Genomic DNA, 14302 nt, shown 5'->3' with positions numbered 1-14302 from the left:
CAAATTAATTCATTTCACATTAATTTTAACAAGAAACCGTATTATTTCTATCTGAGTCCTTACCGAAAATGATATTTCGTAAAATTGTTTGTGAATATTTGTAAATTTCCACTGGGGACTTACGAAATGCTCGTAAATCCTTTAATTAAAAAGTTCGTAAATGTTTGTCCTTTTTGACAAATATTGTTCGTAATATGATCACTCGACGAGATTTTTTTGTTGTATTTTTACGAATGTTTATTCGTAAATGTTAGTAAACACACAGAAAAATGTTCGTAAATTTTTGTTATTTGTTCGGAAATGTTCGACAAATAAAAACTTCACGAACAAATGTTTATAAAAGAACAAAAAATACTCGTCACATGATCAAGTGGCGAACAATTTTTTGTGAAAAACGAACTTTTACGAACTTTTGAGAGGGTTGATACAAGTATTTATTTCGTAAGTCTTCAGTTTAAATTCACAAACATTTACAATTTTTTTTCTTACGTATTTCAACCAATTTTTGCAGGGCTAGTCTTACTATAAATTTTAAATAAACACTAAAAAAATTATTTTTATTAAAAGCCAAAAGTTTAATCTGGAACAATTGATAGATTGTTAGATTAGAAATTTGAAGTATGAGAACTCAATGAGCCAAAAGAATGCAAAACTCTCTCTTCTAGATTAATTACAATCAATTCTTATTGATTATTTTTATTTATTTAAGAAACACTCTTTCAAATTTCGCCTATTTTATAATTTTATTTTCAATAATAATCCTTCAAAGACTATTACTAATAAGATTTTTATTTATTTTATTCTCAGAATTACAAAAAATACGTAGCTAATGATACTATGACAGAAGAATAATTTTGGATTGCAAAAATTATTTTTGTGTAAAAATAAATAACCTAGAATTATTGAAGAATTAAAATTTACGTCAACTTAAAATTTACCCATGTGCTATTTTTAAAAATATCGAAGTACGAAGAATTTGAGGCACGGAGAGAAGTTCGAAAAAGTTAAAATAACATCCCAGAAATGTTTATTTTACCTTGCAGTATTGATCCGAAATCGGTGTAAATATCATGCCTTTTAGGTGTATTAGGGGTTAAAGTTACCCTTTTTAATGTTAATTTTACCCTTAAAAATGTGTAAAATTAACATTAAAAAAGGTTGATATATTTTTACATCTAAAAATTGTTAAAGTTAAAGAACAGTATTTCAAAATCTAGGTCATATAACTGCCGACATAACCACACTTAAAAACTGACCCCTGTTTATTTTTATAAAAAAATTCTCCCTTTCTATCTACTAAGGCAATTTGAATAATTTTAAGTATTGATTCACATATTCCACGATAAAACATTTTTGTCTCTTAAATGTTTCCTGAATTCCTTTTAAATTTTGACCAGTCAGAGAACGCAATAGATTTACCTGATTTCCTGAAATTAACTATTTAATAACGCTTTATGCTTTGTGTTTATATTAAATCGCATAATGCTCTTATTGGCTAGATAATGGGAAAATTGAACACTTTTAGCCAATCAAAGAACGTGATGGGACTAAAATATTAAATTCTACAAAATATTCTTTTCAGACTCTCTGATTGGCTACAGCTTGAAAGCATTCCAAACAAGGGTGTAGCCAGGATTTTAGTAAAGCAGGGGGTCAAATTTGAAATTATGTCGGTTGGCATTTAAGAAGAATATTTTAAGAGGAGTATACCCAAAGAAACGTTTTATGAATGGTAAGATCAAGACTATAAACAAAAGCTAATCCATTTGATCTATTTTTGCACCGATTTTGATGATTTTGACAGATTTAGACAGACGTACAAAAATGTTCTTATGGACCCGAAAAGCTTTTCTTCGAGGAATTTTTGTTTTTGTCTTATGAATAAGTTCCCAAAGAAATGTCCTTTGATTAATGTCCTTTGGACTTAAATTAAGAACATCGGTATAAATGCTATTTTAATTCGATTTTGAAAGTTAAACTTAAAGTGGTTCGGTTAGCTAAAAAACTTATTTGTTTTTCAAAGGATGATTATTAGTTTTTTTTTCTAGTTTAAGGAAAAGGTTCATCATAAGTTTTTTTTTCATTTCAATTTGAGGTTTATTTCATGCCTAAAGATACAATGCTCTTCCTATTTAAGGCTATACAAAACTCATCATAAGTTTTAATTTTGTTTAAATTTGTGTGATATAAATATAAATGACATAAGTTCAATTACAGTTTTTTTTAAATTTCTTTAGTGTGTATTCTTCAGAATTCCTTTTTAAGTTTATAGGAAGGCTATTGTAATTAGCTATTGAGTTCAATGAAATAGATTTAGTACCATATTTTGTAGTCCTTTGTTTTCTAGGTCAAATACTTATTATATCTCCCTGTCTTCTACTATCTTGTGCAAGTAAATTAGATTGTAAAGTATTAATTAGATTAGTAATTAGTAATTAGATTAGTAGAGTAGGTTGGATTTCCCTTTGAAACTTTCTTTCAAAGAAAAAATTATAAGCTTTAGATTTAAAATTTACTTTATTTAAAATTTTTATAAGGACGAGAACATTTCCACTTAAAATCCTCTAACACTTCTCAGAGATGGACTTTCCGATGAAAAAAAATGATTCCTTTATATGTTTTAAAACCTAATTTAAACTTAATCTTGATTAACTTTGTGAATCTCGTGAGTTAAAAAATTGCTAACAGCATAAAGTCTGTTTTTGAAGAAAGCGCAGGGAAAATGATCAAAAATCGAATGGAAAATGCTATTTTTGAGCCTTAAAAGTTTTCTGCAATTTTTTTTAATTCGCCAGAAAATTGAATTAAATGCACTCGTTTCAAGAAGAAACACAACTTTTTGCAGATATAGAATTAATTTGCTATCTATTGCTTCCTGTATCCTTATTAGGCGTTACAAGAAAATATTATTTTTTGACGAAAACAGTCAAGGTGAAGCACAATCCATTTCAAATAAAAATTAAGAAAAAAAACAATAATTAAAAACTCCATAACTCAAGTTTAATCATTCCTTGCTATGTTTAATTTTATTTAGTGTTCTATTTTTCATTTCCAAGACAAGTGATTCGAAATGATTAAATTGTTTTAATAAAAGTTTCAGATTGTTTTTTTTTTAAATTAAAGTACGCTTTATAAACAGATAAATTATTCACGCAAAAATTGTTTTTCTTTTTAGCGTTCACTATTAAAAAAAAAGTATCAGATAATTGATTTGGGAATGAAAGGTGTATCAATATTTACCTGAGAGCCGATCTTGCCATTCAATAAAATCGCGATAAAGCTATATTAGTATTATTAGCAGCATTTTGAGATCTCGACAGTTCAAGCTTCACATCTCCATGTGGCGCAAAAATGTTTTGTATGGCCTTTGTCTCAGAGCATTCGAGGCATTGATCAGCAAACAAAATTCCAGCAATAAGATCAATTTTTCCGTCTCGTGACTCATCACCTTCTCCATCTATTGATATTATTTGTTCTCTTTTCATCTCTCAGCATTTTCACTTCGTACTGTGAACGCACCCAATTAGCTAGATATCACATTTTAATTATCTCCACGTTAATTTGTGTTGTGACTTTTTAGCAAATGATTGGTGTTAAAAAACTGAAATGACTAAGTGTTTCTGATCAGTTTCTTTGGCTTGCTTACTGAGGCAGAACACGCGAAGAAAAGCAGCGTAAGTTTGGATGGTAAATCTATATTCAACACCGGTTCGAATTTCAATTCGAGAATATTAATTTCACCGCGGAGTGGCATAGGTCACACACTTGAGGAACTTTTTACTGATTGATCGATCGTCGTAGTGAAATGTCTGGGAAAATACACTGGCTTCCGTGTCTTATTGGGATTTTTCTCTTGGCACATGCTCATGGATTGTTGAACATCGATGAAAGTGGTAAGTTTTTTGATTTGCCGATCAATTGGATATAATCTTCTTAATGTGATATCTCAAGGCTGTACTGTGATAACAAGGTGATTTATTTATTTGTACACAAACTTTATGCAAAGCAACAAAAGTGAATTTTATTGAAAATAATTTACAAAATCTCTCAAATATTCTAAAGATTTATTGAATTGATTGTGCACTGAGTGGGAGAAATCCGAAAAAGTTAAAATAACATTCCGGAAATATTTATTTTATCCTGCAGTATTGATCCGAAATCGGTGTAAATTTTACCCTTTTAAGTTGTATTAGGGGTTAAATGTATCCTTTTTCATATTAATTTTACCCTTAATAAGGTGTAAAATTAACATTAAAAAATGTTGATATATTTTTACACCTAAAAGTGTTAAAGTTATGAGTAAAAAAAGTTAATCGCACCCCCTTTCTTCTTAGTGTGTTTATTAATTTTTATTTGAGATAAGTTGAGGAATTTTATAAAATTTAATCAGAATTTTCTCACGGTAGACGTTCAATATGTGTTTCTTTTGATTTTATGAGAAATTATGTTCAAAATACTTACTGAATATAGGGCTTCTTTTACTGAGCCATTAAAATACTTATCAAAAGATAGATATAACTAATTCTATTTGAAAAATATTTCGAGAAAGGTTAATATTTCTTTCATTTATTCATACAAGAATTTTTATTTTCATAAAATTAGGTTACGTTGATCATAACCTAATTGGCATAACCTTACTTCGATTTGGAAAAAATCCGAAAATGGACTTTATGGAATTGTTATAGTCTGCGATTTGAGAGATTAATTTTAAACCTTTATAGCAATTTAAATAATGAATGAATTTCATCTACACAAATATTTATTTTAAAATTATTTTTTATTCAAAATTGCAACGAATCAAGGGAGTTGAAAAATGTTAAACTGAACAAGGTTTGGCCTATGGAGTATTTGTAGATGTTATAATAAGTGTACTGTTAAAAAAAACAAAATCATATAAAAAAACATAATTTTTTTAATAATAGCAATGAAAAATATTTTTATCATTATAATTATGGAAAATATTTAAGTTTTAAGATTAGATGTTGCTTAATTTTAGGTTTTTCAACTTCTGTGGTTTATTACAATTTTAAATAACAAGTTTTTTTTTTTTTTTAGAAATTCGTGTCTTAACAATTTCAAAATTTAAAATGCTTTTTACGTAACATTTAGTTTTTATAAAAAGTTTTTTTCTGATAAAACATTTGTGAAATTTTTAAGAGTTATATTAAATATCTTTAAAAAAAGTATGAATAATTTAATTTGCTACCTCTATTAATAAATTTTGGAAAATTTCTTTTTTAATTTTTTTTTAAATTTAATACAATATTATATTTGAAATATATTTTTTCGTCTAATAAAAGGCACGGTTGACAGCTACTATCTAAAATAAGACTTAAATTCTTGTAGTTTTTGTGATTATGCAAAGCCCTCACAAATTATAGTGCTAAATTTGGAAAGTTTATCAAATTAAAAAAATAAAAATAAAATCTAGAATTATATTTCTTTTCATGGATGGCGAAGTAATTATTTTCAAAGATTTTTGTTTAAATATCCATATTACTGCAGTTTAAAATAAGGCTCCAGTTAATTGTTTTAGAAATGAGTTAATAAAAGTTATAATCCTTGGTATAATTTTGTAATTATATAATATTCAAATAGAAATATTTTATTGTTAATTTTGAATTTCTCACGTAGGGGAGACTGGGGCTAAATTTGTCAAAACGAAAATTTCAATATTCACTATTTTCTAAAATAAAAGAGACTGATGCTTGAAATTTTTATTATAGATAGCCTTCATGAAACTTCCGTAACTTACAAAAGTTTCAAGGGATTTGAGGAAGGATTATGTAAAATAAAAAATAATGAAATTTTGAGCCCTATTTTTGGAATATTTGGCTTACAGAAAATATCAAAACTGATTTTCCCAATTTAAGCATATTTCTCGTTAAGATAGAGAAAAATTATTTTCGATAAAGTTGAAGAGGAACAAATTTGCAATAAAAATATGTCTATTTGATATTTTTAACGTTTGCGAGAGTAAAACTTCACAAATTATCCAAAGACTGACAAAATTTGCCCCAGCAATTTTGAGAATCTCCACAAAATCGACTTTTAGAAAATGATTCGAAAATCACATTTCTTTCGAGATAGAGGAAAATAGTCTTCTGTAATGTTGTAGAGCAGTAAATTTCCTATAAGAATATACTCATTATAAAACGTTTAACGTTTAACGTGTTCTCAGAGCTCGTGAAAGAATTAAATATGCATTTTGACAAGTTTTGCCCCAGTCTCCCCTACATTTTCTTCTTTTAATCATTGAATACCTATCAAGGGTTATTTTTAATAATCATTTTACAAATATGTCTTTCTAGAACAGTTTATTCTTATTACTTTCTGTATATTCTGAATTACTTTTTGTGGTTATATTTCAAATCAGCAAAATAAACGCTTAGTATGCTAAACATACAAAGCTTTCAGGTTTAGTAAACTATAAGTATTTAATAAATTTTAATTCTATTTAATAAATACTAGCCGTACTCACTATGGCGCTGTTATCTTGTAATATCGTTTTCTCGTTATCTCGTTATGTTCTCGTAATGTATTTTATAAATGAAAAATTATAACAAGATAACAGATTACGGAGATTACGAGATAACAACGCCATAGTGAGTACGGCTACTGTTTTATTATGGATATAGCAAAGTAATTGAAAAATTTATGAATTTTTATAAATATTCTTAGAAAGAAAATTTTTATATTATGTTTTTTCAATCATTCTTGAATATTAAATTTAAATAGGGCTCTATTAATTTAGAAATGAATTATTAAATATAAATTCCTTGATATAAGTCGATACGGAGGTGATCGTTGTCATCTTCTAATCTTGTTCATCAAAGTCGCTAGAACTTTATTTTAAAAACCAAATGCTTTTATCCAGTAAAAAATAAAAATTGCCCTAATGATTTATTGAATTGAATCTTGTTTTATACAAGTAAAAATTAAGATATTTACAGTATTTCTTTTAAAAAGAATTAAATTGTTTTTCTTTGTGAAAATTCAAATGACGTTTTCATTAATTTACGCTTTTTTGTTGAGTTTTTATACAATTGCTTTTAATATAAAGGAAAGTGCGCTATTTTCGAACGACTTAAGCTCCGAATAAATAATTTTTTTCTATATGTTTTTAATGAATTTGGCAAAAATGTTTTTAATAGTTTAATAGCTAGTCTAATTCCTTAAATTTATCTAAAAAGAACCATGAGTCAAATTCGTTAAGAATATGGAAAAAATGAGTTGTCCGAAGCTTGAATCTTCCCAAGGTAGCACTCTTTCTTCTACTTACCAAATTTAGTGTTTTATTGATCGAAAAGTTCCATTCTAGTAGATCCTCCAGCAATAACGAAAACTACTTGATAAAATGAGATAAAATAACATCAAGTTTTGACTATTCAAGATATTCCTAAGTAAATAGGGTAAGTGTATCAAATTTCGGCATAGTTTCATGCAAGCGCCAAAGTCTTGTGTTTGAAATGTAATATTTTTAATACAAATTGAATTTATTTGTTATTTTTTATAAGGAGTGTTCCTTGGAACCTTGTAGGCAGTCTATTGTCTTTATTTTCTCTAAATTTACTCTTAATACATTCTAAAATGCATAAAAATATAGACATTAATTTGTGGCCTATTTCGGCCACCTTCATTTTCACAGTTCCTTTCCCTTCTGGAATTCTTCTAATGTCTTTTTTGGATCATCTTGTTCGTCGAAGCGACATTTTTTGTTATTTTTTTCATTGTATTATTTCTAGAGTATGCAAAAACTAAAAATTCAATCACTGAGAGAAATTCGAAAAAGTTAAAATAACATTCCGGAAATGTAAATTTTACCCTGCAGTATTGATCCGAAATCGGTGTAAATATTACCATTTTTAGGTGTATTGGGGGTTAAAGTTACCCTTTTTCATGTTGATTTTACCCTCAAAAGGTGTAAAATTAACATTAAAAAATGTTGATATATTTTTACACCTAAAAAGTGTTAAAGTTATGAGGAAAAAAAGTTAATCGCACCCTCCTTTTTTTCTCAGTGATGAAATTCAAGTAACAAAAAATGTGACCGAAATTACAAGCTGGCCGGAATTTGGCACACTTACCCTAGTTCAATAATTTACAAGTTCCAGAGATCCTAAAATTTTAGCATTCTATGCATTAGAACCTTTCTTATTTAATCATTTAGTGATAGATCCAGAATGTAAAACAGCTAAGAATATTTGTTTTAATACTCTTTTCTAAGAAGTAAAAGAATATCAAGCTCAGAAATCCCATTAAACGTAAATCTCACTGACCGTGAGAATTTTTATTGTTCGTATTTTAAGCATGAGCAATTTCACTAAAGCCTAAAATGAATCATTTTGTGATTCAATTTGCAAAGTTCATTAGAAAATAATTTCTAAGAATTTTGCATTGTTCATTGAGAAATAAACAAGTAGAATTGCGTAGATTAATGAGATCTGTAATCTCATAATATTGATTAAAAATTGAATTTATTGAATCTTCTCGAAAATGAGAAAAGCTGTGATATTCCTCTCAAAATTTTATTAATTTATTAATGTTTTTTTTGAAGTTGGAGGAGGAGGACAGGTCGATCGTGCATTTGAGGTAGCAAATGCAACAGTTTTGGCCACAGCAGTTGGTCAAGCTGAAGATCACTTTGAGAAGCTGAAGCGGTTGGAAGCCACACTAGCCACTCGGGCCAGAGTCCAAAGTGGAAGTATATCAAATGCGCAGCTACTGGATGGTTTGCCGACGGATCAGGCGAAAGAGTGCGATAGCGTGGCTCAGATTCTCCTGAAGACCAGCTCCAATCTTTTGCACACAATTTGTCGACCTCAAAATGTTCCTGATAAAGATTGCGCTAAATTCCTTTCCCACATGGACGTGCCTCCATCCGAGGTGAAAGACCAGTGCAAGCAGATGAGTTACTTGGGATCAGCGAAAGGAAGTGGTCTGCATGCCTACAGAAGACTCCTGCCAGCGGACTACAAAGATGGATTGTACAAAGTAAGTGCTTTTTGCACTATTTCTCGTGGAATTTCTATTGGGAAATGCATGCATTCACTTTTTTAGTACATTCTTCGTTGAAATTCTTGAGTAAAGAAGCAAATGGAGTGAAGTGCAAGTGATATAATCTAATTACGGGGATAATGATCTTGAATTAAAGCTCCGGTAAATTGATTCCACTTTTGCACCAAAAATAGGTTGCGCAATGAAAAGATTAAACTGTTTCAAGCACGCCTAAGTCAAAAAATTGTTTTATTTTTTTTCTACAACAAAAAGAAGAATTTAAAACGAGCTTCACAAACTTTCTGTTTTCTTCGCACCAACATAATAATAAACTTGATCATTTTTTATACACGCATTTTTGACTCAATCAACAGCTCGAGATACGAATGATAATTTGCCAAACTTGAAATCATTTGATTTAGAGATTGGTAAAATGTTGAATGAACTCAAGCAGGAAAAGCATTGCAAAAATTGCTCTGTGATTAATTATCGTCAAAGTGAATGACCCCCCACTTAACATTTCCATATGGCCATTATGTATTTCCCCAAATTTCTCAGAGTTGTTCTCTCACAGAATTAAATTAGAGATAGTGGTGACATGGATTGGATGTATAATTGCAATATAACAGGCTATAAGTCAGAAAAAAACAAACAGTTTTTGCGGCTTTTTCATCATTAACCATGACTTAACAAGTCTTTAAGATAAAATCGAAAAATAACAAATAGTTTTTTGTTCGAGTTGCATTTTTGAAGTCTTTTCCAATGCTTCTTATTTGTGCACATAGAGTGCCAATAATTGAAGAAAATAACGTAAAATAAGAAAATAAATACAGAGAATAATACAATTGGGAGAATTGGGACATTGCTGTACAGTGCTCACAAAAATTATACAATCACTCATACTATCTCAAAGATTTTCTTAAAATTCAAGTGATCCAAAAAGATAACATCAAACAGCTATTATAATAAAATATTGATTTATTGCTATTAAATATTAAAAAAAAAACAAATGATCACCAAGAAATGCAATTAAGTCAGGAAAAATTATTATTGGGCAATAAAATTTTGATTTTTGGCCATTAGAAAATTTAAATCTTTATTAAAATGTGTTTAATTAAATTAAATAACATTTAAAATGCTCACAGCTAAAATTATAAACTCTTTATTGCCTCTTTACCAAAAATTGCATGAAAGTTTGGTTTTGGAATTCTAATTTAAGTTACTGCTCAAATTTGATTTTTTTGCAAACTAAATTCAATTATGAACAGAACTTTAAATATTGAGAAATATTATTTATTATTTATTTATTTTAATGTACCGGGCCTTTTTGCCATTTTGTACATTTTTCAATTTACAAGTTTTTTATTCAGATTACATTGTGAATGAGAAATATGTCCATTCAGACGCTTCAGTCATTTGCACCGGGCGGGATTTGAACTCACAACTGTGACAGTCGAGCCGGGGGTCACATCGGCCAAGAGCCGAACGCTCTTACCAATTGCACCACGGATCCCCTTATTGAGAAATATGTTTGAAAAATAATTGCAGTGTAGGCGTGAAAAAAGTAAAATTTGATTGAATTATTATTTAATCCGTACCAAATTAGTCGAATACAATTGGAATTTGCAGGGGTCTCTCGACATTTAATTTTTCCATACGTTTTTGCATAGAGACACTGAAGACTATTTGCAAGTTTTTTCCTAAAGAAAATTAATTTATCAGTCTGATATATTTCGAAATCTTGTACTAAAAGCTATCTAAAAATACACATTTCATAATGCTCGCCGAAATAATACAAGAACTTCGAGGGAATTTGTTTAAGTCGCGGTGCAATATCTGCAAAATTTTTACAAGGAAAACTGAAAAATAGCTTCACTTTTTATTAGGCTTGATGAGCCACTGGGAATTTGAAAGTTTACATAATTATTGAAAAAACGACCTACTCGACAACTTCTAACCCAGTCGACGCGATTTCCGTTATCGACATTCCTAAGACTATCCTTTTATGATATTGTCTAAAACATAATCGCAGAGAAGGGCTGAATAAATAGTTCGATCAGTTTTTCTTTGCAGTCTAGCGAAGTCAAGCTTAGAGGATACTTGAACTAAATTTTTTAGTAGATTTATTTTTTATGAGAATTTTTCGAATGTTTGAATCAAAATTAGAGCTTGTATCAATATGCCTTCTATGTAAGACAAACTAAAAAAAATAGAATCCTCTATGCTTTGTCTAATTTAGCCCCTGTTACCTTTACTCGAGAATGGCATTGTACAAATGAGTAGGGTCGAAGGAACACCTCTTCGACAGGGAATCCCTATTGACACTTTTGTTAAAATGATGAAATTTATTTTATGTATCTGGTAAAATGCAAGTAATATGATGCTTTTTCTGTAACATACATTTTATTATAAAAGGAAATGTTCAAATTTCTTTTTAAAGTGTCGATAAGCATGGCATGATAAATTCTTAAAGTGTCAATAGGTGTTCTTTTCACTCTATGGTAAAAATATTAATTTGGTCAGCAAAAAATTAAATTCGATTGGCATACAAAGAAGAAATATCTAAAGCTGAACTAACTCTATCTCAGAGATGAATTAACTCAAATGATATCTATGTAATTTTTACCATTTTTCGATGTAAAATGTCAACTTGACTGAAGTACACGATTAAGTGTTTTCGAATGGAATGTAAAACTGTGAAAACTGTTTCGCATAAACAGTTTTCAAAAAATTAAAATTCCCTTTTTTCCTTTTCATTTATTTGCATTATATATATCCCCTTCATTCGCAATCTTCTTTTTTCTTTTGAAAATCACAATAAATTCAATTTGGTTCAGTTTAATGTGAGTACGAAAAAATTAAATTTAAATAATACAATGTTTGAGAAGAAAGAAAAGGGATGTGAATTTTGATTTCATGAAATTTTCCTGACTTAAAAGATATATCGTAACCATTAAAATCTGTGAAATTTTCATTCAAGCTTTTGTAAAGGGCAACTGAAATACAAATTGCGTATGTCTATTGCATTCTTTCGTACTCTTCTTCTTCTTTTAAGATAGATAGATAGATAGATAAATTTATTCAAGAAAAATGTGGATGGTAAAATTTACCATCCTCCATACAAAATTCTAATGGCCGGATAGTAAAAAAGTCACCCAGCAAACGCGATATTAAATTGGACTGTCAAAAATTGTAGAATCTATTGCATGGATAGTAAATTCTAATAGCCGGATGGTAAATTCTAATATCCCCGGATATTAGATTTTACTAGCCGGATGGTAAATTTTACTGGCAGGATAGTAAATTTTACTAGCCGGATATTAGAATGAAAAATGTCGGAAAAATTTATTTTTCCCTATTTTCATTAATTTTTGGCCATTGTTTGAGGGCTTGGGGCCCTTCTTGGATGACATTCTCTATATTTCAAGCCATTTTGATGCGTGAAAATCTTTATCCAACATTGACGACTGTGCCGAGATTTGAACACGCGACCTTTGTGATGACAGTCCAGCATCTTCCAGCTGCGCCACGAACTCCTATAATGTATTCAAAGCAAAACGGGAACCGTTGCATCGGCACACACGATATTCCAAAATGACATTCTAACAGCAGGATGGCAAATTTTACTGGCTTGGATAGTAATTTCAATCGAAATTACTATCCTCCGTTAAAATTTACTGTCTTCCAGTTAAATTTTAACATCTAATATGCGGCCAGTAAAATTTACTTCCAGGATATTAGAATCTGAGAGAGGTCAAGGTAAAATCTAAAGGATGATAGTAGATTTTACCACCCGGCTGTTAGAATTTACTATCCATAGGATAGTAAATTTTAAAATGTCAAGATGGTAGATGCTAAAGGAAAGTTTCTATGGAGGATGGTATTTTCTACTATCTTTTGAGATAGTAGAATTTAAAGACACGATTTGTAGAAAATACCATCCAAATTTTTCTCTGTGAACAATGCTTTCGAAGTACAGTTTCGTTTCACTGAGATCCCGTGCAATTTTTAGCGTCCACCGCCGTCTTAGCGTTGGTGACCAACCTCCATCACAACATAAGCATCACAAGTTCAATTTAGATTTGAGTACGAAAAAGGTGGTTAGATATTCAGAGTCGTTTCAAAAAGAAAGCGATAGAAATTTTGATTTTGTGAAAATTTCTTTATCTAAAAGGTGTACTGGAAGCATTATTATATAAGTTAAACCTATTGTGAAGGTTTAGATTTTCATGCCTGCGACATACCTTTATGCCTCCGGCTCACTTTTTAGAAAAGGAAAAAATCATGAATTCGAAATTCGAATTCCTTTCTTTCCCATACGCTTTGCATAATATCTATCTCATTCTTTTGCACTCTTCTTCTTCTTTTAAACATCACTCCAATTTAATTCAGCTTAATCGAATTTCGTGTGCGAAAAAATGAGATGGACATATGCAAAGTATGTGAGAAAGAAAGATTTGTGAACTTTAATTTCAAGAAATTTCGGTGATCTAAAAGATGTGCCGGAGCCTTTAAGGTCGATAAAATTTTATGAAATCAAAATTCACGTCCCTTTCTTTCTCAAAAGATTTCCAGAAATCTACCTCACTCTTTCGGACTCAAAATTAGATTGAACTAAATCTAATTTAGTGTGATCTTCAAAAGAAGAAGAAGAGTACGAAAGAGTAAAATAGACATATGCAAAACTTTTAAGGAAGAATTGAATGTGAATTTTGACTTCATTAAATTTTCCTGAATGAAAACGGGTGCCGGAGCCATTACTAAAATTTTTTTCAACTAAATTCAAGTTTTATGGCTACAGCACACCATTTAGATCAGGAAAAATTCATGTAATTGAAATTCACACCTCTTTTTTTCTCAAATGTTGTGCATATGTATATCCCACGATTTTGGACTCTTCTTCTTCTTTTAAACATCAGACCAAATTAAATTCAGTTTAATCTAATTTTGAGCGCAAAGAATAAGATAGACGTATGCAAAACGAGAAAAAAAGAAAGGGATGTGAATTTTAGTGTCATGAAATTTTCTTGACCTAAAAGGTATGCCAGAGGCATTACATTCAATTTCGATTTTGCTCTTCAACTTTAGCTTGTCATTTAACTTTTTTAAAACTTATTAATTTTACCATTGATAGGGAAATATCCAATATTCTAATTTTATTCTAAAACTATCACTTTTTCTTATAAAATTAATATTGAATTTTCTATGACGTTCCTATGTTAACTTAGCTTTATTTCTCTATTTTCGATATTTATTTCATAAGGGGCGTGGCCTATTTTTTATTGAGTGAAATTATTATGTTTCT

The 14302-nt window shown here is 29.4% G+C and overlaps 1 protein-coding gene across 7 annotated transcripts in view; it reads left to right on the top strand.

The window, feature by feature from the left end:
• Positions 1-14302, top strand: part of LOC129798631 (peroxidase) — a 46769-nt gene that overhangs the window by 2609 nt on the left and 29858 nt on the right. For 2 of the 7 annotated variants that reach the window (XM_055841874.1, XM_055841876.1), the window contains exons 2-3: positions 3581-3893; positions 8558-8994. In XM_055841874.1, the coding sequence (XP_055697849.1) occupies positions 3806-3893; positions 8558-8994 (525 nt within the window). In that variant the 5' untranslated portion in view covers positions 3581-3805. Of the gene's footprint in view, positions 1-1582; positions 1733-3580; positions 3894-8557; positions 8995-14302 lie in introns of all 7 variants that reach the window. The other 5 variants (XM_055841878.1, XM_055841877.1, XM_055841880.1 and 2 more) reach the window with 5 other exon arrangements.

Source organism: Phlebotomus papatasi, chromosome 1 (assembly GCF_024763615.1).
Source record: "Phlebotomus papatasi isolate M1 chromosome 1, Ppap_2.1, whole genome shotgun sequence".
In the NCBI taxonomy this organism is placed as follows: Eukaryota; Metazoa; Arthropoda; class Insecta; order Diptera; family Psychodidae; genus Phlebotomus; species Phlebotomus papatasi.
The sequence above is the reverse complement of the archived record's forward strand: the minus strand, read 5'-3'. Positions and strand labels throughout refer to the sequence as shown.